Genomic DNA, 19,917 nt, shown 5'->3' on the forward strand with positions numbered 1-19,917 from the left:
AGTAATCACAATCCCGTCAGCCCTCTGGTTCCTAAGACCCGGGACCCGCCGCGGGCCGGAAGGTAGCCAACTCGAGTTTCGCCCGACTCTGGGTTTCAGTGCCGAGGATTCCCTTGCTAGTCGGGACCCCGGGAGGGCGGCCAGGCCTGTATCTCCGGAGCCGCGCCGGAGACACCGGCGGAAGTGTCAGTCTCCCACCTCCAGCCGGCTTGGGCGGGTTCCTCGTAAGAGTCGAGAGCGCTCCAAGTCGTCTCCCCTCCGGCTCACCCCTCTCTGAAAGGGTCCCGGGTCCGAGACTAGGGAGACCCGACCCGCTCCTCCGCAGATGCTTTCCCCGACCGGTTGCCCGACCTTGAACGGGTCACTCACTCTTCTGTGGGCCTCCGAGTTGGCACCTTTAAAACGGGGGTAATCGCCGAGATGGAGGTGCCCCACGGCCCGATGGCGGTGTTAACGACGACCGAGGGCGGTGGATGCTACCTCTGGAGTGGGGGCCGACCGGACGTCCTCCCAAAAAGCAGCCGAAAGTTTCCCGATTTTCCAGGGTCCGACTAGTTCCCGGAAGAGGTGTCGGTCTCCGTCTCACCTCCGCCAGTGAGCCGTGTCCCTGTTGTGGACAGATCTTTCAAGCACCGTTGCACTGTTGTTCTCTCCCAAGTGCTTCGTACAGGGTAACTGCTCCGTAAATACGACGAAATGAATGAATGAGAGCGCGGTCCAGTCGCTTTCAGGGAGCCGGGAGCCGGGAGCCTTCCCCAGATCGCTGGCCCACGGGGCCCACCGACAAGACCGGCCTCCCGGGATCCCGCCCCAGCCTCGGGAACCTCGGCCCCGTCACACGAGGCGTCCTCCGCCGCCGTCTCCGGCGGGAAGCGCGGCGAGAGCTGTGGGAATCGGCGGCCGGGCCCGCGCTTCTCATCCGGGTGCCGGTCTCCGGACCGCGGCTCGGGCCGCCTCCGAGGCGGCACACGGCAGCCTGCCGGAGGAGAGGGCCCGCCTGGGGCTCGTCCCGCCCGGCTCGGGGTCCCAACCGCCCTACCGTTATTCTCGGGGGACTGACCCCTCTTTGTTCCCCTCCCGCCTGTTGGTCTGATCCCTTTATTTTCCCTCTCCTCGGCCTCGGGCACTGTGCGAGGACTGACGGTTTCTGTTTCTCCGGTCTTTCCCCGGGGAAGGGATTTAGAAAGGAGGTCAGCCTCCCGCTCGCGCTGCCCCGGGTGGCCGAGGGACGGAGGCCTCGCGGAGACGTTACTTTTTTGGCCGCGGCACAGGGCTGCCAGACCTCGGCCCGGCTGAGGCGCTCCCTGCAGCCAGCCGCATCCAGATCTCTTCTATCGCAGGGTGATTTTCTGCTCCGGGGACGGGCCCCGGAGGAGGCCTCCCCCGGGGGGGGGGGGGGGGGGGGGGGGGGGCGGCGGCCCCGGCCGCGGAAACCTCCAGGCGGGGTTCCTTCGGGGCCGAAGCCGCCACGGGCTTTTGGCTCGTGCGAAGAAAATCAAACTGAAAACCCGAGTCGGGGATTAGAGCTCGGGGAGAGCTTTGTTCTCGAAGACGGGCCGTCCCGTGGCCAGATCCGTGGCCCCAGATTCCCCGGGGTCGGGCTGGGGGACGGGGAGGGGGCAGTGAAACCGAGGCCTGCGCCTCCAGTCGCCCACCCGCCGGACCCCGACTCAGTGGGGGACCCGGCTCCCGAAGTGGTCCTCGGGAAACCGGTGGGATTCCGGGCCCCGGGTGGGCATGGGCCTCCGTAACCGTGGTATTTGTTAAGCGATCGCTATGTGCCCGGCGCTGTCCTAAGCGCTAAGATAAGCAAGGTCCCCCACGGGGCTCAAAGAACAGATACCGGATCTCCATTTTGCGGACGGGGGAACCGAGGTGCAGAGAAGTGAAGTGAAGTGACCGGCCCGGGGTTGCACAGCAGACGGGTGGCGGAGCCGGGATTAGGACCCAGGTCCTCTGACTCGTGCTGTCTCCACTAGAGCCTGCTGCTTCGGGGCTCTTGGGCAAAGGGCCACTCAGAGGAAAAAAAAAAGAGCCAGGAAGTGGCTCTCTCTGCCCACGCTGTCCGAGAGAAGGGTCGGTGTCTCGGCACCGGTGTGGACGCCCCCCGGCCAACAGCTGTCTGGCAGTCCTGCCTTGCCTTTTCACGTCGACTGTGACTCTCGATGATGTCCGTGAGGTCAGGGAGCCGAGTTTGTTTCTGTGACCTTCCAAGTCTCCAAGTCAGGGCTGGGCAGGACCGTTGCCTGGCCGACCTTTAGCTCCGTCGGGATTCTGCCGTCGCAGGGAGATCGACCTCTGTCGGCTCCCCTCCCTGCCGACTGCGCTTGCTGTCTGGATTCTGTTTCCTGTACCTTGCCCGACTTCCCGTCCGCTCCTAAGGGAGGCAGAGATCGTAACGGTCGTACCAGTCGAGGTGTTGGTCAAGCACTTACTCTGTGCCCAGCGTGAGCGCGGGCCCGGGAGTCGGGAGGTCGTGGCTTCCGATCCCGGTTCCACCGCTCATCAGCTGCGTGACCTCGGGCAAGTCACTTGGCTTCTCCGGGCCTCAGCCACCTCATCTGTAAAACGGGGATCGAGGCCGTGAGCCCCAGGTGGGACGGGGACTGTGTCCGACCCGATTCCCCCAGCGCTTAGGAGAGTGCTCGGCACCCGGCAAGCGCTCGGCGGCTGCCGTCATTAGTATCATTTACGAAATGCCGCCGTAGATCCGGGGTAATCAGGTCAGACCCAATCCCCGTCCCACGTGGGGCTCAGAGAGCAGGTTGCTGAATTCCCGTTTTCCCAGGTGAGGAAACTGAGGCCCGGAGAAGTGAAGCGGCTTGCCGAGGCCGCACATAGGTAGGCGGCAGAGACGCTGTGACTCCCGGGCCCTTGCTCTTTCTCCTGGACCAAACCGCCTTCTCAGAAATGAGGGCTGGCTCTCCAGCGAGAGCCCTGCCTATGTGGAAGGTTTTCCTTGCAGGTCCTTGTTTCTCCTTTAATCAGTCAGTCGATCGTATCTAGTGAGCGCTTACTGCGTGCAGAGCGCTGAGCACTCGGGAGAGTGCGATAGAACGATAAACAGGCTCCCTCCCCGCCCAAAACGAACGTACGGTCTACAGTCAGTCGATCGACCCGTGGAATTTATCACCGTGTGCCGCCTCGATTTTTCCAGTGCCTCGGTTCACCCGCTGCCGAAATCGGGGCGGGAGGATCCGGGAGTCCCTCCGGCGGGGTGATGGAGCCCCGGTCAGTCGGTGGCATTTACCGAGCCCCGTATCGAACACCTGGGAGAGTACAGTAGGAGCCAGAGACCCCCCCCCTCCCCCCCGCCCCTCCCCCGAAGAGGTTTGAGATCTAATGAAGATTTCTCAGTTTCCCCTTCAGTTTTAACCAACCCGCCCCGAGCGGGTTGGGGGGCTGGAGGGGCGAGGCGCTAACCCGGATCCGAGCTCCCGGTAGGAAGACGCTGGGAAAAATCATCACGTTCCCCTTGAGGGAAAGAGCGGGTTGATATTAAATGTCATCGCGTTGATGATTAGCTGGGAGAATTGGACCCCGAGCTGCCGCCCTTCACTCCTGCATTCCGCTCTCTCGGGTGCCCGGACGAGACCTTTGGATTTCTTTCCCCGGCGGAGCCGGGCTCCGGGGCAGTAAAACCTGACATTCTACAAGGCCGCTCCTCCGGCCCCCACGGGGCAGCGCCGTCGTCTCCTCGTTAACGCCGCCGCCTCCGAAGACGGAGCCGTAAAACGCTCCCCCCCCCCCCCCCGGCGAGGCCCGGCTTCGATGGACGGAAGCCGGGGAGCGCGCGCGGGAGGAGAAGGGGGGATCCTGGCGGGTAGCGGGAAGGGCGGCGGGGGGAGCCCGGCGGGGGAGCCCCGACCCGGGGAGCCGGACACGGGCACCGAGGAAGGCCCCGTTGGGTGTCCCGCCCGGGGTCGTCGCGCCGGGCCCCGGGACGTCCGCGGCGGCCCCGTCCCCTCGCCGCCCGGAGCGCCGCGGGGAGAGCCCTCGCCCGTCGGGCCGTGCGTGCCCCGGCGATGGCACCCCCGCCCGATGGTTCGGATAATCGGCGAGGGGATAATTAACGAGGTGGCAGAGAATATTTTGTGATAAATGCCGGTGGATGGAGGCGGCGGGCGTGAAATTGGAAAATTCCTTCCGCGCCCTAAAATATAAATAGCTTTTGAACCTGAAAAGAGTTTCACAGCTGAAGATTTTATTGTGCGGAGAGGAAAAAGTTTTTTCTCTCCCTCCTCCCGTCTCTTTTGCAAGTTGTTTGTCCATTCACAAAACAAATACTGGGGAGCCCGGTGCGGCTCATGGGAATAAATTTCAGGTCGAATCGGTACAGTTTCCTTGCTGTCAGGACGCTGGAATTAATGGTGTTTTGATGACACGAATTTTGAAGGGCGAACAAAGCCGCTGAAGGAAGAGAGACCTGACTCCTTAGAAGCTCGGTCCTCCTCTCCCCCAGCCTCTCTTGTCTTCCCTGTCATCCGTCTGCCAATCTCCCTGTCCATGGTTAGTTAAAGGCGCTTTTTATCCTCTTTTCTTTCCCACAGACTTTGCCAGATCCGGCCCAGTGCCTGGATTTCAGGAGGACACGCTGCAGTTAGCCTTCATCGACTTGAGACAAGTAAGTCTTTGTGTTTTTGTTTTTTGTTTTTCTTTTAAGATGTGTGACTGAAGACCATCAGGTCTTAAGGAGAAGGGGAGGGGAAGGGAGGATTGGCGTGGGCGATTCACGTCGGAGACCTAAGGCTCTCTCCCCGCGCCTCCCCCCCACCCCCGCGCCAGAGGCCACCTCTTTTATGTGGCTATCTGGGCTCCTTCGCTCGGGCGGAGGTGAAAGGGGATGAGGGTCGGGCCTTGGGGGTGGGGGGTGGGGAGGGTGGGAGGGGAGACCCAGAGGGTAGAGGGACTCAAGTGACCCCCAAGCCACGGGGGCCATTGTGCTCCAGTTGGCTTCTGCAGATGCAGCAGAAAGATCCCTCGCGGCCCCGCGGGGCGGCCCTGAGCAGGTGTCGTGCTCACAGAGGGGGCAGTGATGCGGAGACCGCCCGCACGCAGCGCACTTTTGTCTGCGGATAATGCCCCCCGAGAAACGTGTCGGGAGGATGACGGGATTTGCATTCCGGGGTCGGGTTCGGCGGGTTGGCGCGACCCGTCTCCCCGGCTCCCTCGGGGCGGACCGGGGACGGCCACCGGGCCGCGGGGGCCCCGCCCGGGCGTCTCCCCACCGGCCCCGGGGACCCCGCGGGTCGGGCCGGGCGAGGGGGAACGGGGCGGTCGCTCGAGGCCGCTCCGCCGCGGCCCGCGATGGGCCTGTCGATGTGCCCGGGCGAATCTGGGGTGGGCGGGGGCGGGCGGCGGGGCGCCCGGGGCCGGGGGGGAGGGCTCCCGGGCCCTGTCATCTCTTGGCTCCCAAGATGGATGGGGTCGGATAGAAAGTGTGAATGAAGTAAGAGTCAATGACTGATGCCTCCCTCCTATTAAAACAATCATTTTTTTGTCCGTTCAAAAAAGGGGGCCGTCTTTGTCTCTCCTGCCATGATGATGCAGGGCCTCTTGTCTTCGGGGGTGACGTCGTGTGCATTCTGAGGACTCGGGGATGGCCGGGGTACCGCTCGAAGCCGTAGGACCCCTTGTATCGATGAGCCCCGCACACCACTGGGACTCGATTCATGCCAGGACGGCTTTGAACCCGTAATGGATGGGCCGGGCCCCCACCCCTCCCCAAGTCCACACGGATGGGCGGTCTAATCTGTCATCCGATGACACTTCTGGAAAGTGCCGTGAGACGGAGAGAGCGAACCGTGGCTCTATAGACCCCGCCGAGAGTTGAGGATTCAGCCCGCGTCCCGGAGACGTGCGTCAACTTGATATTTGGGGGGCACCGGGCGGGCGAGGCCCCGTTCCCAGCGCGGCCGGGCCCGGGACTCCGTTCCCACAGCGGGAACCGGCTGGGGAGGGCCGGGGCGCACCCGCCGCTCTCGTCTGGGCGTCCTCCGGGCGGTCGATTTCCGTGGAAGCGGGCCCGCGGAGCCTCCGGGCGAGTTGGCGGCCGCTCGCGGGGGGGCGGGGGGGCAGCCGGACCGTCCGGACGGGCCTCCCTCCCCTGACCCGGGAAGGCGCGGCTCCCGGCCGCTTGGACCCCACGGGCGGCTCCCTCCGTTTGCTTGGGCGGTCCGCCTCGGCGGACGGCACACCCCCCCGGCTTTCTCAGGAAGCCAGGTGGGGCCCTCAACCGTCTCTCCCCCTCGACCCCCGTCTTCCCGAGCCGGCCGGTTCTGCCATTTCTCCCGCGAGACGGGTGGCTTTTCCGGGGAACTGGGGAGACGGTGCGAGGAATCGGTCTCCTGCCGTTGCGCCGCCAGATTGATCCTCGGTGCTTCACCTCAGTGAGCGTGACGGGGCGGGGCCGCCCCCCGGGGAAAGTCTGGGGCTCTCCCAGTCTCCCCAGCCGGGTCGGCTCCGGGACGGAGGAGTCGCGCCGTCCGGGCCCACGCGGCGAGACCGGCCCATCTGGCCGCGCCCTCCGGATTCTCTGACCCGGGGCGACCCCTTCCCTGGGCGCCCCGCTTCCCGAGCACCTTCCCTGGCCACCCGGGCCACCTTGGGCGGTAGGGTGAACCCGGCCGACGCGTTCTTTCCCCGGGTGAGAGCCCGGGAAAAAAGCAGCCGCTCCAGAGGGACGGTCTCGGCGCCAAACCCGAATGAGCCCTAAACCCACGTTCGGCCGAGTCGCCAGGCCGCTTATAAAGTGGGCCGGCCGAGGAGCCTCACCGAAGGCCCGAGGTTAGGGTCGAGTTGGGACCCTGGGAGTTTTCATCCCGCCCCCGCGTCCCGATATCCGTGCGTCTGTCTTTCTCCGAGAGTACGTGATCCCAAAGCCTGGAGCGCTCGAAAAGCGTTCACACCTCGGAGGACTCTCTTGTCAAAGCCGCTTCGGAGCACACTGGGGATCGTCAGGGTTCCAAGAGAAACAGATGCGTTCCCAGCCCGATGCTCCCAAAGGGAGATCTTGGCCGCAGCGATGACCCCACTAGGGTGTGTTTGTGTTTGCGCTCTCTACAGGACCCGACACCACTGTGGGATTCCGCCTCGTCCCCCTGGAGCTCTTGCCGTGTTAAGAGGCTCTCCCTCCCCCACCGATCCCCATCCCCTGTTGTCGCGAGACGTCGGTCGGTCGGTCGAGCCGATGACGTTGAGCGCCGTCTGTGTGCAGAGCGCCGTACTCTCTGAGCTTGGGAGGGTGCGATACAATAGAGTGGGTAAATGCGATCCCTGCCCTCAAGAAGCTTACGATCCACAGGGGGCGGAGGCGTAAAAGGAAATCGCAGCAAGGGGAGAGAACAGCGTAGAAGGATCCGTAACGTAAGGGCCGTGGGGGTGAGGTTGGGGGGAATTTCGAAGGGACCCAAGCGCGGAGGCGACGCGGGTGGGAGACTGGGAAGATGAGAGGTCGTCTGAGGAAGGCTTTCCAGAGAGGATGTAGGAAGCAACACGGCTTAGGGGATAGAGCACGGGCCTGGGAGTCGGAAGGTTGGGGGTTCTCATCCCCGCTCCGTCACTCGTCGGCCGTGCGGGCTTGGACTCGGCTGGGCCTCGTTTTCCCCACCTGTCGAATGAGGATTGAGACGGCGAGCCCCCCCCCGTGGGACGGGGACCGCGTCCAACCCCATTTGCCCGCGTCCACCCCAGAGTTACAGTGCCCGACGCGCGGTAAGAGTCACAGTGACAGTTAAGTTTGGCGCTTAGCCAATACCAGAGTTGTCGTCGTCGTCAGTAGGGCTTGGAAGATGGGGAGAGTGGCGACCCGTAGGATACGAAGGGGCGGAGAGTTCCGGGCCAGAAGGAGCCCGTGAGCAAGGAGGTGGACTAAGTGAGAGGTGAGACGGAGGGACGGGCGGTAGGTGGGTGTCAGGGGCTCTGGCAGGTGGACGGCAGGGAGGGGAGCCAGAATAGGGCCCCACGATGTCCTGACCCCGGCCCGAAAGGCATTCGGTCGAAATTTCTCCCTCCACCCCCTACTCCTCCGGAGGGGGCGTGGTGGTGAAATCGCCGTTGAGCGTAACGTGATTCTCAGTAAAGGGCGTCGGATGAACCCGTTTCCGTGTTTCCTCAATCGGCCGGTCAGTCATATTTACCGAGCGCTTACCGTGCGCAGAACGCTTTACTAAGCTCTTGGGAAAGTACAGTAGACGCATTCCCTTCCCACAACGAGCTTACCGTCCATCAATCGATGGTATCCGTTGAGCGCTTACTGTGTGCAGAGAGCTGTACTGAGCGCTTGGGAGAGTACAGTAGAAGAATAATCAGACACATTCCCTGCCCACAACGAGCTTGCCGTCAGTCGGTCAGTGGTATTTATTGAGCGCTTACTGTGTGCAGAGCGCTTGGGAGAGCAGACTGTGACGGAGTCGGTAGATAACGTGCCCTGCTTTGAGGAGTCTCCGTCCATCTGTAGGCTTGGAAGTGGCTTCGTGCTGATCGCACCGGGCTGATAAAAAGAGACCCCCGCCTGCCTGGGTCTCGTACCGTCCAGGCCCATCCCTGAGTGGGGGACTAGCTGGCGGTCGGTCAGCTGGTGGCGCGGAACGCTGTGGTAAGGGCTTGGGAGAGTACAACGCAACCGAGTCGGTAGGCGCATTCCCTGCCCACGGGGAGTTCAGGCGGGAGACAGACAGCAAAGTAAATCAATCTCCTGTCCCCTAAAGAGCTCAAAGGGCGCCGTTCCTGGATCGGACCCCATCCGCCCATCCGGAGCGGCCCCGGGGCCCTCGAAAGAACCCGGGGCTGAGTCCGGCGACTGATCTCGGGGTGGGAACGAGCCCGTGGCTCACCCCGGGATGGCCTGGAGGCGATTAATCATCATCATCATCATCACGATAATGATAACGGCGGCTATAATCGCGACATGCGTCAGGCGCCTACGAGGTGTCGAGAGCCACACTGAGCGCCAGGGGAGATTGGCGATAGGGCGGACCCGGTCCCCGGCCCACGCGGGGCTCCGATCAAGCGGGAGGAAGAGCGGGGATCGTACCCCCCGTTTGACAGATGAGGAGACCGAGGCCGAGAGGAGTCAAGAAGCGTTCTGCCATCGTGTTCACTGGGCACCCGTCCCGCTCCACTGGGGTTCCCTCCTCCCGACAGCGGGGACTCGGCTAAATGGACCCGTGCGCTCGCCCACGGCCTTCCCTCGTCCTGTGGACGGATCGGTGGATCCCGCCGTCTCCCCCCTCCCCGCAGAGAGGTCTGTCGCTCCTCTGCTTCCAGAGAGGTGATGGTTCTCTTGGCTGCCCGGGCCTGCCTTGTTTACCTGCCAGACCCGGGGCGGGAGGGGCCCCCAACTTTCCGGGAAGCGGACTGGGGCCGTTTCAGCCAGTAGAAAGTGACATTGCATCAGACCTCCTGAACGGGGCTCCTCGGCGGCGGAGGCATCCCAAGATAGCTGGGTGGTGTTTTTTTTTTTTTTTTAGCTGAAGCCCGAGAGCTCCCCGAGGACTACTTATTTCTCAGTTGCGAAGCCCGCGTTCGGCGGTAAACACGGCAGCACCCCTTCCGTCTCGGAGGCCGCTCCTCCCCGCCTTAAAGCCAAAGCGCCCCGACGGCCGGACGCTCCCCGGGGAGTCCCGTGGCGGAGCCCGTGGCCCGCCGTGCCCCGGCAGGAAAAGATGGAGCCCGACCCGCGGGCCGAGATGTGCTCCCTGGGTGGTCCCGGCCTGACGGGGAAGCTCCCTCCCTTCCGGGGGGCTGCGGAGCTGGGAGACGAGGCCCCCCGACCCCCCGTTCTCTGTGCCCTCCGGGGTCCCTGGATAAGAGGCCGTGGGCAGCCGGGAACACCTCTTTCCCTCTCCTGCCTGCCAAGTGGCTCAGATGGAAAAATCTGACTTTTATTTAATAATCATTTAATTTTATTTCACCCTCAGTGGAAAACCACTTCCAGTAAGGAGCCGGGCGTGCCAGGTACGGCGTATATCAAGTCTGGTATTTATAGCCGCCGGCCAGGCCGCTGGACGACAGGGACGTTTCCTCTCGGACGCCGTCCCCGCCGCGGGCCGTCTCTGCCCTCCCCTCCGGGGATGCCCTCTCCCTTCCCGGAGGAGCCCCCCTCCCCGCTCTTCTCCCTCCTCTCCCCTCCCCCTCCCTCATCCGTTCCTCCCTCCCCTCCCTCCCTCTGGCAGGGCTGCCTGGGGCCCTTCTGTAGTAAAACAGCTTGTTGAAGGTGGCGGGGACGGGGGCTGTTCTGTGCGACACCCCACAGCGGGAGCGTGGAATTCCCACTCGGGAAGCGAGAGGAAGCCGTCGGCTCGGAGACGCCGGAGGCGGATCCGGCGCGACCCGCGGACGGCTCTGTCCGCGAGCGCCCGGGGGTCCCCTTTCCGGGTCGGAGAGCCCGCGGGGACCTTCCGACGCGGGCGAGGGAGCTGGTCGAAGGCAGAGGCACGCGGCTGCCCGTAGCGGGACGACGGCCCGGGCCCCGGGGAGGGAAGTCAGGGACGGAAAGGGGCGAGTCAGGGTGTTGGACGGTCGGGGACCCACTACGAGGGCGGAGGCCCAGGGGGACCCTCAGCGCGTGCTTCGTCCGAACATCCCGGTGCCTCTGTCGGCGACGGTGCCGGGCTAGGTCGTCCCCAGTCGATCGGCCGACCGGTCGTATTTAACGATCCCTCGGGGCCCGCGGGCTCCGCGCTTGGGAGAACGCAATCCGAATGACCCGGTAGACCCGATCCCCGCCCGGGAGCAGTTCACGGTCTAGAAGGGGAGACGGACCTTAAAATACGTTACAGAGAGGAGCGTGGACAGTGGGGTTGAGGGTGGGGCGGATGTCAAGTGCCTGAGGGGTACGGATCAGAGAGCTCAGATGAGGCGGGAGGGAGGGCCAATAGGTGGAAGCGATAACGTCCGTTCAGCGCTTACCATGTGCCGAGCACCGTTCTGAACACTGAGGTGGATACAGGGTTATCGGTTTGGACGCGGCCCCCCCCCCCCCCCCCCCCCCCCCGTCCCAAGTGGGACTCGTGGCCTTAAATCCCCATTTTACAGATGAGGTGACTGAGGCCCGGAGCGGTGAAGCGACCCGCCCGAGGTCACGCGGCGGGCAAGTGGCGGGGCCGGGATTAGAACCCGGGTCCTTCCGGCCCCCGGGTCCGTGCTCTGTCCGCCACGCCAGGCTGCTTCTAGGGGAAGCGAGGACTTAGTCAGGGAAGGCTCGTTCTGGTGGTCTCAAATTCTGTCACCCGAGCTCATCGCCGGGCGCACGCCGAGACCTCTTTCCTCAGTTTCTCCATCTGCCAGCTGGGGGCATCGAGCGGCCGAGGCCTCCGCCCCGCGGGACTCTCGGGGGAGAGGCCCGGGCCGAGCCGGCGGCCCGCCGTTCCGCCGGGAGTGGCCGGGGGAGCCGGCGGGGAGGAGGAGGCAGACGAGCCGCTCTAGAAACCGCGGCTATTTTCGGCCTGTCGGGAGGGCCCTGTCGGGAAGAAACATCTGAGACGGTAGGGACTTGGCAGCGTCTGCGAACGTGAAAGCCACCTCTTCAGACCACTTCAGTGGGGTAAGATCTACGGAACCGCTATCTTGGAGTTTATGACGGCCGCTTGCCAAACAGCGACGATCGCTAAGTGCGCGCGCGCGCGCGTCTCTGTGTGTGTCTGTCTGTCTGTGCGCGGGAGCTTCACTCCGCTCCAAAGCCAATTGTGGTTAGAGTGGCTTTGTATGGCAGGCTGCCAGCCGTATAATCAGAGACCTCCATCTGACGCATTCATTTTTTTCCTCTCTCTCATGACCTCTGATAGGAACACTCAACCGCGAGAGGGTGGTTTTCCCCGGGGTTTCCCTAGCTTCGGCCTCCAGCGCCGCACCACGCGAGCTCCCTCTCCCTCGGGAACGCGCTAGGAAATGAAGGGAGAGAGGAAGCGGGGGCCTGGTGGGCAGCGGGGGCGGAGCGTCCTGCACCCCGGAGGGCGCGGCCTCGCGTTGGACCAGAGGTCCGGCTTCCGGCCTGCCCGTTCTCCGTGCGCCGGCTCTTCCGGGCCTCTCCGGGGGCGACGGCGGAGGGAGGCGGGGGGGGGGGGGGGTCGCGGACAAGCCTGGCTTCCAGAGAGAACGAGAGAGGCCTTTACCTTCAACCCCTTTTTTCTGCCATCCTCTTTCGGGCGCCCTCCGTGACCCCCGAATTAGTTACCGTGGGCCGGGCCTCTACTGAGTACCTGCTGTGTTGTCCCGGCTCCCAGTTTCATCCCCATTTTGCAGATGGGCTAACTGAGGCACAGCCAAGTGGAGTCGTTGCCCAAGGTCCCAGAGCAGAGAAGTGCCAGGATTAGAACCCGTGACCTTCCGACTCCCAGGCCCGTACTCTATCCACCGGGTGCAGAGTCTCCTCCTCCGTACTTCTTGTGTGCGGAGGCCCGTACTGGGTATCTTCTGTGTCCACCGGACGCCGATCCAGTGTCAGGCCCCAGTGTATGTGGAGGCGGTCAGTCGGTCGTATTTTTCATTCGATCGTACGTATTGAGCGCTTACTTTGTGCAGAGCGCCGTACTGAGCTCCTGGGGATGTACAGTTCGGCAACAGATAGAGACGATCCCTGCCCGACGACGGGCTCACGGTCTACAAGGCGTGTACCAGGTGCCTACCGTGGGCGGAGCCCCGTGCCGGGCATCGGTACGTCGGGGGGGGGGGGGGAGAGCCCCGACCTCCATTTAGTCGATCGTATTTATTGGGCGTTTACCGGGTGCAGAAGACTGTACCGGGCGCTAGGGAGAGGACAGTGTGACGACGTAGCAGAGTCCCTGCCCACAGTGAGCTTACAGTCTAGAAGGGGAGACAAGCAGAAGCGGGCACCGTCTCGTCGAGAAGACGGAAGACCTAAATGAGTGAATGTTCTGGCGTTCAAGCGATGGAGAGAAGATACGGATCGGAGGCGTCAGGGCGGCCGTGCAGCCGACGTGTGAAACGAAGAAACGGATACGTGGGCGCTGAGGTTCGTGGATGGGATCGGGAAGAACGGGCATTCAGCTCCACCCCAGTTTCCGTCGGAAGGCAGGGCGTAGCCGCTCTGGCCCGGGGGCGGATTCCAGGTCAGGCCCGGAGAGGGTAGAGTCGGAGGGAGCCATCTGTCCGTTCCCACCCCTCGTTGCCTATTTGAAATCGCAAGTGAAAGGCGAGCGAGGAGCCGAGCCTCCCAGATCGGGTCCTAGAGCCTGGACTCGAAATGGAGTTGGGGGACGAGGCGGAGAGAGGGGAGCGGCCGAGGGGTCGCCTTCCCGGGTGGTTTTCCCAACCGCACTGGGTCCGGCTGGGATGCCGGGACGCCTCGCTCCCCGTTGGGCCGGCGTCGCGGGATTGACGGGCCGTGGGCTCTTGGACTCAGAGATCCTTGGATCTCCTTGGAGTTCCTTGGACTCAGAGATCCAGGAGGAGGTTAGCGGGAGAAACCCGGAGTTCATCTAGGGAAGCCTCAGCCGGAAAACCGAGACGAATAGAGGCAGCGGGGTCCGCCGCTCGCGACTCGGGGACGGTCCCCTCCCCACCGGCCACTGCTCTCTGAGTCCCGGGGGCGGCCCGGTCGATCAGCGGCGGGTATTGAGTGCTGACTCCGTGCGGGGCACTGAACTGCAAGCCTGGAGGCGTCCATGCGATCCTTACCCTCGTGGAGCCTGCGGTCTAGCAGGGGAGACGGACGTTAAAATGAATTACGGGCCGGGGAAGCGGAAGGGTATCAGGATCTGGGGCGAGGTATCGGAGTGCTTAAGGGATACGGACCCAAGCGCAAGGAGGGAGGGCGAATGAGGTGGGCAAGTGAGGTTGGTCAGGGGAGGCTTCTTGGAGGAGATGTGATTTTAGGAGGGTTTTGAGGTTGGGGAACGTACCCGTCCCGTCGGATATGTGGCTTGGTGGAATGAGCGCTAGGAGTCAGAGGACCTGGCTTCTAATCCCGGCTCCGCCGCTTTCCCGCTGCGCCACCTTGGACAAATGGCCTCCCTTCTCAGTGCCCCGGTTCCCTCATCCGCAGATTACCCGTTCTCCCACCCCCTCTGACTGCGAGCCCCACCTGGGATAGGGACTGTGTCCGACCCGACCTTCTTGTATCCGCCTCGGCGCTCAGTACGGTCCGCGGTGGAGAGGTCCGCGGAATAATCGCGTCTAGAACGGTGATCCGGGCAAGCAGGGGGCAGTTCGGACCGAAGAGGGGTGAGCCGGGAGGCAGGGAGGGCGGCCGGGAGGCCGATCCGGTAGAACCTAGTCCCGGTTCTGGAAACGTCAAATGGGACTCCCCTTCTCCCTTGCCCCCCGTTCAGTCCTCGCTCTGTTACCGTCCGGGAATTCCCGTCCCCGAGGTCCTCGATGGCTCCGAGCCCCCCCGCGGAGGAAAGGGTTCGGGGAAGGGGGGCGATGAGCCTCGACGGGCCGGCTCCGACGCAACTCCGAGGTCGGGGGAGGGGTCTTGGCCGGAGGCGAGGGATCAGGTCAGGCGGGGCTCCCCGGGTCCTCCGAGGGATGGGGTGTGACCGGCCCGGGAATCCACACGTACGGGCCCCGAAGCCCGACGGGGCCACCGAGACCTCCCAGCCCCGGTTTTGAGGACGTCGGTCCAGCGGGAGGGAACGGTAGCTGGGGCCGGTCGGGGGGCAGGGGAAATCCGCGCGCCGCAGCTGGTTCGAATCTCTTCCCGGGGCCCAAGCCGGGGGACCCGCGGGCGGGCGGGGAGGGCGGGCCCGGGCCCAGCGGCCTCCTCCGTCGCCCTTCCCGTCCCCCCGCCCCCCTCCACCGGCGCCCGGGGATCCGGGCCTGAGGCAGCCGAGCGGGCTGTGGAGGGTCTGAGCTGCGGAACGCCCCGCTGTTTTTACAGGGAGAGGCCGGGAGCCGCCTGCCACGTTCCGGAAGGAAACTGTCAGGACAGGGAGCGCGGGCCGGATCGCTCAGGGTTCCAACTGGCGAGCGGCTCGGGGCCTTCCCCGGGGGGCCCGGCTGTGCGGATCGGGTCCTTTCAACGGCCGCCCGCGAGTTCCCCGTCTGCAGGAGAACGCGGCTGCGGTTTCACGACGGTCGTGTCCCGTACGTGTGCCGGGCGGCCTAGATTTCAGAGGTTTCTTTATTTTGGCTCCTTCCTTTTATGAGGTAATAGCCCCCAAAACGCTCTGGCAGAAAGTCAGACGTGGCAGAGGCGAAGCCATTAACTTTCCTCCGCTCGCTTTCCCCTCTCGAGTTCTTTTTTTTTTTTTTTTTTCCTCTCGATTTTCGCTTTTCGCTTTTCCCTGGGTGAGCCAGAAATAGTTCGCGCACGCACACGAGGCGGAATCATTCAGCTGCCGGGCTCACGATTGTCAGGTCGACGCCGCGAGATGGCGGAGGGAGGCGGCTCCCGGAAGTGGAGGCGTGTCCCTCTGGAACACAAAACCCACCGCCGACGCCCCGCCGGGTTCCACCGCGGCCCGGCCCGTCTCCCGCTCTGGACCGTAAGTTCCTCCTGGGCGGGGACCGTGTCTACCGACTCCGTTGCGTCGGCCTCTCCCAGGCGCTTAGGAGAGTGCCGTGCGCGTGGTAAGCGCCCGGTAAATACCGCTGCTCTTCGAGTGATTCCAGCCCCCGGGCTGGTCCACGGCGGAGATGGCACGATGTAGCGGATGGAGCCCTGGGCCTGGGAGTCAGGGCGTCGTGGGTTCTGATCCCGGCCCCGCCCGCCTGTCTGCCGGGTGACCTCAGGCAAGTCACTCCACCTCTCTCAGTGACCTCATCTGTCAACTGGGGATCGCGACCGCGAGCCCCACGTGGGACAGGGACTTTGTCCATCCCGAGTTGCTCTTCTCCAGCCCGGCGCCCGGCACACAGTAAGCGCTCAACAGATGCCGTTATCGTTCACGGCACCGTCCGCCGCTCTCTGGCCGTGCCCTTCGGAGCCCTGAGAGATGAGCTGTGAGGCGGGGAATAGGGGCCCCGGACAGGCGGGGCGAGTTCCCCGACCGGACCTCTGCCCGCTTCCCGCCGCTGAGCTTCCTTCCGTGGAAAAGCAAAGCCCACCCGCCCTGCGGAGCCTTCCGGGTCTCGACCGTCGGCGCCGTTCCTGAGGCTTTGCTCGGGATACCTTGGGCCGATCGGCCCGGAACCCTTTCCCGCCGGGCTTCCCTGAGCAAAGGCGACGCGACTGGGACCGAACCGGGTGCCGTGGAGCGGCTCCGGCATACGCGGGGAAATAGACGCTTCCAAATCGAGACCGTCAGCCGCTTGTCCCCAGGAGGGAAGTGGGGGCTTACGGGATTGGGACGGCGGTCCGCCGATCAACAGAAAGGATCCGGTCGAGCTGTTTTCACAGCGGCCCGGTGGGTTGGGGCGGGTCGGGGGGAGGATGAGGAGGTGGGTCTCGCGGTTCGGAGCCCCAGGTGGGCCAGGAGAGCGTTACCTTGAGCCGAGCGTCGAGTGGTGAGTGTTGGCTCTTGGGGTTTCGTTTTTTGTTTGGGGTATTTTTGTGGTATCCGTTAAGAGCCTACGATGTGTCAGACCCCGTTTGGAGCACTGAAGTAGATAGAGGTTTATCGGGCCAGATACAGTCCCGTGGGACTCACGGTCCGAGTAGGAGGGAGGACGGGTATTGAAGCGCCATTTTACGGTTGAGAAGACTGAGGTACAGAGAAGCCAAGTGCCTCGCCTAAGAGCACTCAGCAGGCATAGTAATAATTACGGTGTTTGTTAAGCGCTCGCTGGGTGCCAGGCGCTGAACTAAGCGCTGGGGTGGATACAACAGATGGTGTTGGCCGCGGTCCCTGTCCCACGACGGGCTCACGGTCTCAATCCCCATTTTACAGACGAGGTAACCGGAGCCCTGAGAAGTGAAGTGACTGGCCCAAGGCCACACAGCCGACAGGTCGATTAGAACCCAGGGCCTCCGGCTCCCGGGTCCACGCTTTTGTCCACCGAGCCACGCCACTTCCCGGGGGACTTTTCCAGGCGACCACTCTTCCCGTCCGCTCGGTGCAGCGCTCCGCTACCCCTCCCGGCCTGGGCGCCTCGGTCTCGGTGGCTGCGGGGCTCACTGTTGACGAGGAACCCCGTCGTACTCCCCCGAGCACCTAGTACAGTGCTCTGCCCCCAGTTTAGCGCTCTTTAAATTGTTGGACCGACTGATTGGAAGGGCCTCTCAGAGGAGATGGGATTTCAGGAGGGCTCCGAAGGCGGGGGGAGCGATCGTCTGTCGGATATCAAGCGGGGGGAGTTCCGGGCCCGAGGGAGGATGCGGGCCGGGGGTCCGGCAGCGAGGGCGGCGAGATCGAGTTAGCGAGGGGGTTGACGATAGAGGGGTGAAGCTCGCGGGCTGCGTTGCGGCGGGAGATGCTCAGGTAGGAGGGGGAGAGCTGATTGAGTGCTTTAAAGCTACGGGGCCTAGGGATCGTTGCCCACCTCTAGCCACGGAAGCCCCCCCAAGCCCCCCCACCCCACCTCCAACCTCGGGGCCCACGCCGGACCCACCAGAAGGCGTCTCGACCCTCAGCCTGCTCCGTAGATTTCACACTTTCCAGCGGGGATCTGTTAGTCCACCGCCGGGAGCGAGAGGTTCCTGGAGGGGGAGGTCTCCGGATGTGCAGCCGGCTGACCGATCCGTTGGCCGAGCCTCCTCTGAGGCTCGGGGTGTCAGCTGAGGGAGACGCCGAGCACCGCGGAAGCCCGAAGCCTCCAGAGGTGGCTAGCCCGGCGGGATCGGGGGACCCAAGAGGCCTCGGCGGACCGAGCAGGGCGGGCCTCGCCCGGGAAGTCTCCTAGAAGACGCCTTCCGGGAAGACGAGGAGAGGTCACTCGGCCGAGACGGGAGTCGCCGGGAGTGCCCAGGAGAGGCTCGTCTCGTTCCCCATTCCCCTCCGGCTCCGGCTCCCGCCGGCTTGGCTCCGCCCGGTTCGGTCAGAGCCAGGCCAAGGCGAGGGGGGCTCCAGCTTCCCTTCGGAACCCCGAGTGGCGAGACCTCCAACCGACCGTCCTCAGACCGCCCTTCGCGTCTCCGCCCTCCGGCTGGTTGGCGTGAATTCGCTCGCTCCAAAAGGCACAGACCAAGGAGAACTGGAAACCAGAGGAGATGAGGGCCTCCGGGCCTCGGCTTACCTCAGGGCGGAAGATCCCGGAAGGGGGACTGTCCGCAGCGAGGCCGGCCCCACCCCTTCCAGGTGATGCCACCCCGAATTCAACTGAAAGATCCGTCGTTGACCCTCGTTCGCCCCCGAGGGCTCCCCGGAGAAGGACGAGGCCCGGGGGGCTGGTCTCGTCTCTGCTGGCGGAGAGAACCGTTTCCCCACCATTTGGACGGCAGTCCGGTTTGGGCCCGCTGTGTCAGGGACCCTTTGGGAAGCCCGAGCGTCACCCCCCTCCACCCCCACCTTGGAGGCTGCGGGTCCCCCGGAGCGACGGGTCCGGGGGCAGACCCTCCCCCGCTCCACCAGAGAGCTGTCTTTCTTCCGGGAAGACTTTTCCTCCCCAGAGATTTAGAGCCCGGGAACCGCTAGAAAGTCGCGTTCGCCCACGGACCAGTTTTGCTGCTTTCCCTTTGTCAGTAGGTGAGCGGTACGCCCACCTACCCCGTACCCACAGTATACCGCGTCTACGTGTTTACCCGCCCGATATACCCGCGGCATCCCGTGGGAGGAATTCATCTCCATCAGTCTCTCCTTCCGTGTATGTGTTTGTACCCGGTTTCCTCAGCTCACGCAGAAACACCTGGGTTAGTGATTCAAAGATTTAGTCAGCTGTCTCATCCTGACGTACTTATTTTCCTCCCTATCTCATCCCTGTTCTTCCCCAACGCTCCCGTCATCTGTAGACGTTGGATAGACCTGTGATCCCGCGATGGAGGCTAAGCCCCCTGCGGGCAAGGAATGTGTGCTTCGCTTACTACGGCGTGCCGTCCTCAGATTCTCCGTAAGTCCCATTTCCGTCCTCAGCTCTGCCCTAAAGGAGGCCGCCCAGGGGTTTTTCCCTCTCCACTGAGAATAACCCAGTCAGAGGATTGATTAACCCAGTGTGAGCGATTTCGTATCGGATTCTCCCAGGCGCCGAATACAAGCGAGCGCTCGATAAATACGACTGACAGGTCGATCTCAACTCCAGATGCGGGTGATGCCGGTAATTACGTGCTTCCCAAGTGCCAAGCCCCGCGGTGAGCAAAGTGGCTAGAATACGGTCGGGTCGGACAGGGTCTCGGTCCCATCTGGGACCCCCGGGCTGCATCAGAACCTCGGTGTGGCCTAACGGGCAGAGCACGGGCCTGGGAGTCAGAAGGACCTGAGTTCTAATCTCGTCGCCGCCACTTGCCTGCTCTGCGACCTTGGGCAAGGCACTTCACCTCTCTGTGCCTCAGTTACCTCATCTGGAAATGGGGACACGATGGTGAGCGCCACGTGGGACACGGGTTGTATCTACCTAAACACCTGCAGCAGTGCCTTGCGCATAGTAAGAGCTTAACGGGTACCCTAAAAAAACTTGACTGGAGGCGGGCAGGCCTAGAGATTCGTAGACGCTCCTGCTCGGGGAACCTCCGTCAGGGAAAACAACTGAGCCCACGAGTCTTGGGATGGTTTAGGTAGCCTCCGGCCCCGGAGGTGGAGGACCGGGTCTGAAGACCACCGGAGGGCCCGCGCTTTCGGACGGCGCTGTGATACGGGGAGCCGGCGTGATCTCTGCCCTCCCTGCAGCTCCCGGAACCGCGGAGCCGGGACGTGTGCAGATGGCCTGGGCGCCGAGCCGCTCCGGCGGGCCGTCCAGAAATTCTTTCCCGGTCTGGTTTAATGTTTTCCTTATTGCCCATTCATCACCGAGCTGCACACTTCCAGCCAGGCGGCCTTCCTCGGGTCAGTTGGCCGAGACAGTGGGCGGCAATGATAGATCTGCGCCGGAGGAGCCCGGTCCCGAGGCGGGAGAGGTTGGGGCCGTGGCTCCTCAGCAGATGTT

At 63.9% G+C, this 19,917-nt stretch overlaps 1 protein-coding gene across 2 annotated transcripts in view; it reads left to right on the forward strand.

The window, feature by feature from the left end:
- EXOC6B (exocyst complex component 6B) overlaps positions 1-19,917 on the forward strand; it is a 370,191-nt gene that overhangs the window by 244,939 nt on the left and 105,335 nt on the right. For both annotated transcript variants that reach the window (XM_029083071.2, XM_029083072.2), the window contains exon 20: positions 4,551-4,624. In XM_029083071.2, the coding sequence (XP_028938904.1) occupies positions 4,551-4,624 (74 nt within the window). The remainder of the gene's footprint in view (positions 1-4,550; positions 4,625-19,917) is intronic.

Source organism: Ornithorhynchus anatinus, chromosome 18, assembly GCF_004115215.2.
Source record: "Ornithorhynchus anatinus isolate Pmale09 chromosome 18, mOrnAna1.pri.v4, whole genome shotgun sequence".
NCBI lineage: Eukaryota > Metazoa > Chordata > Mammalia > Monotremata > Ornithorhynchidae > Ornithorhynchus > Ornithorhynchus anatinus.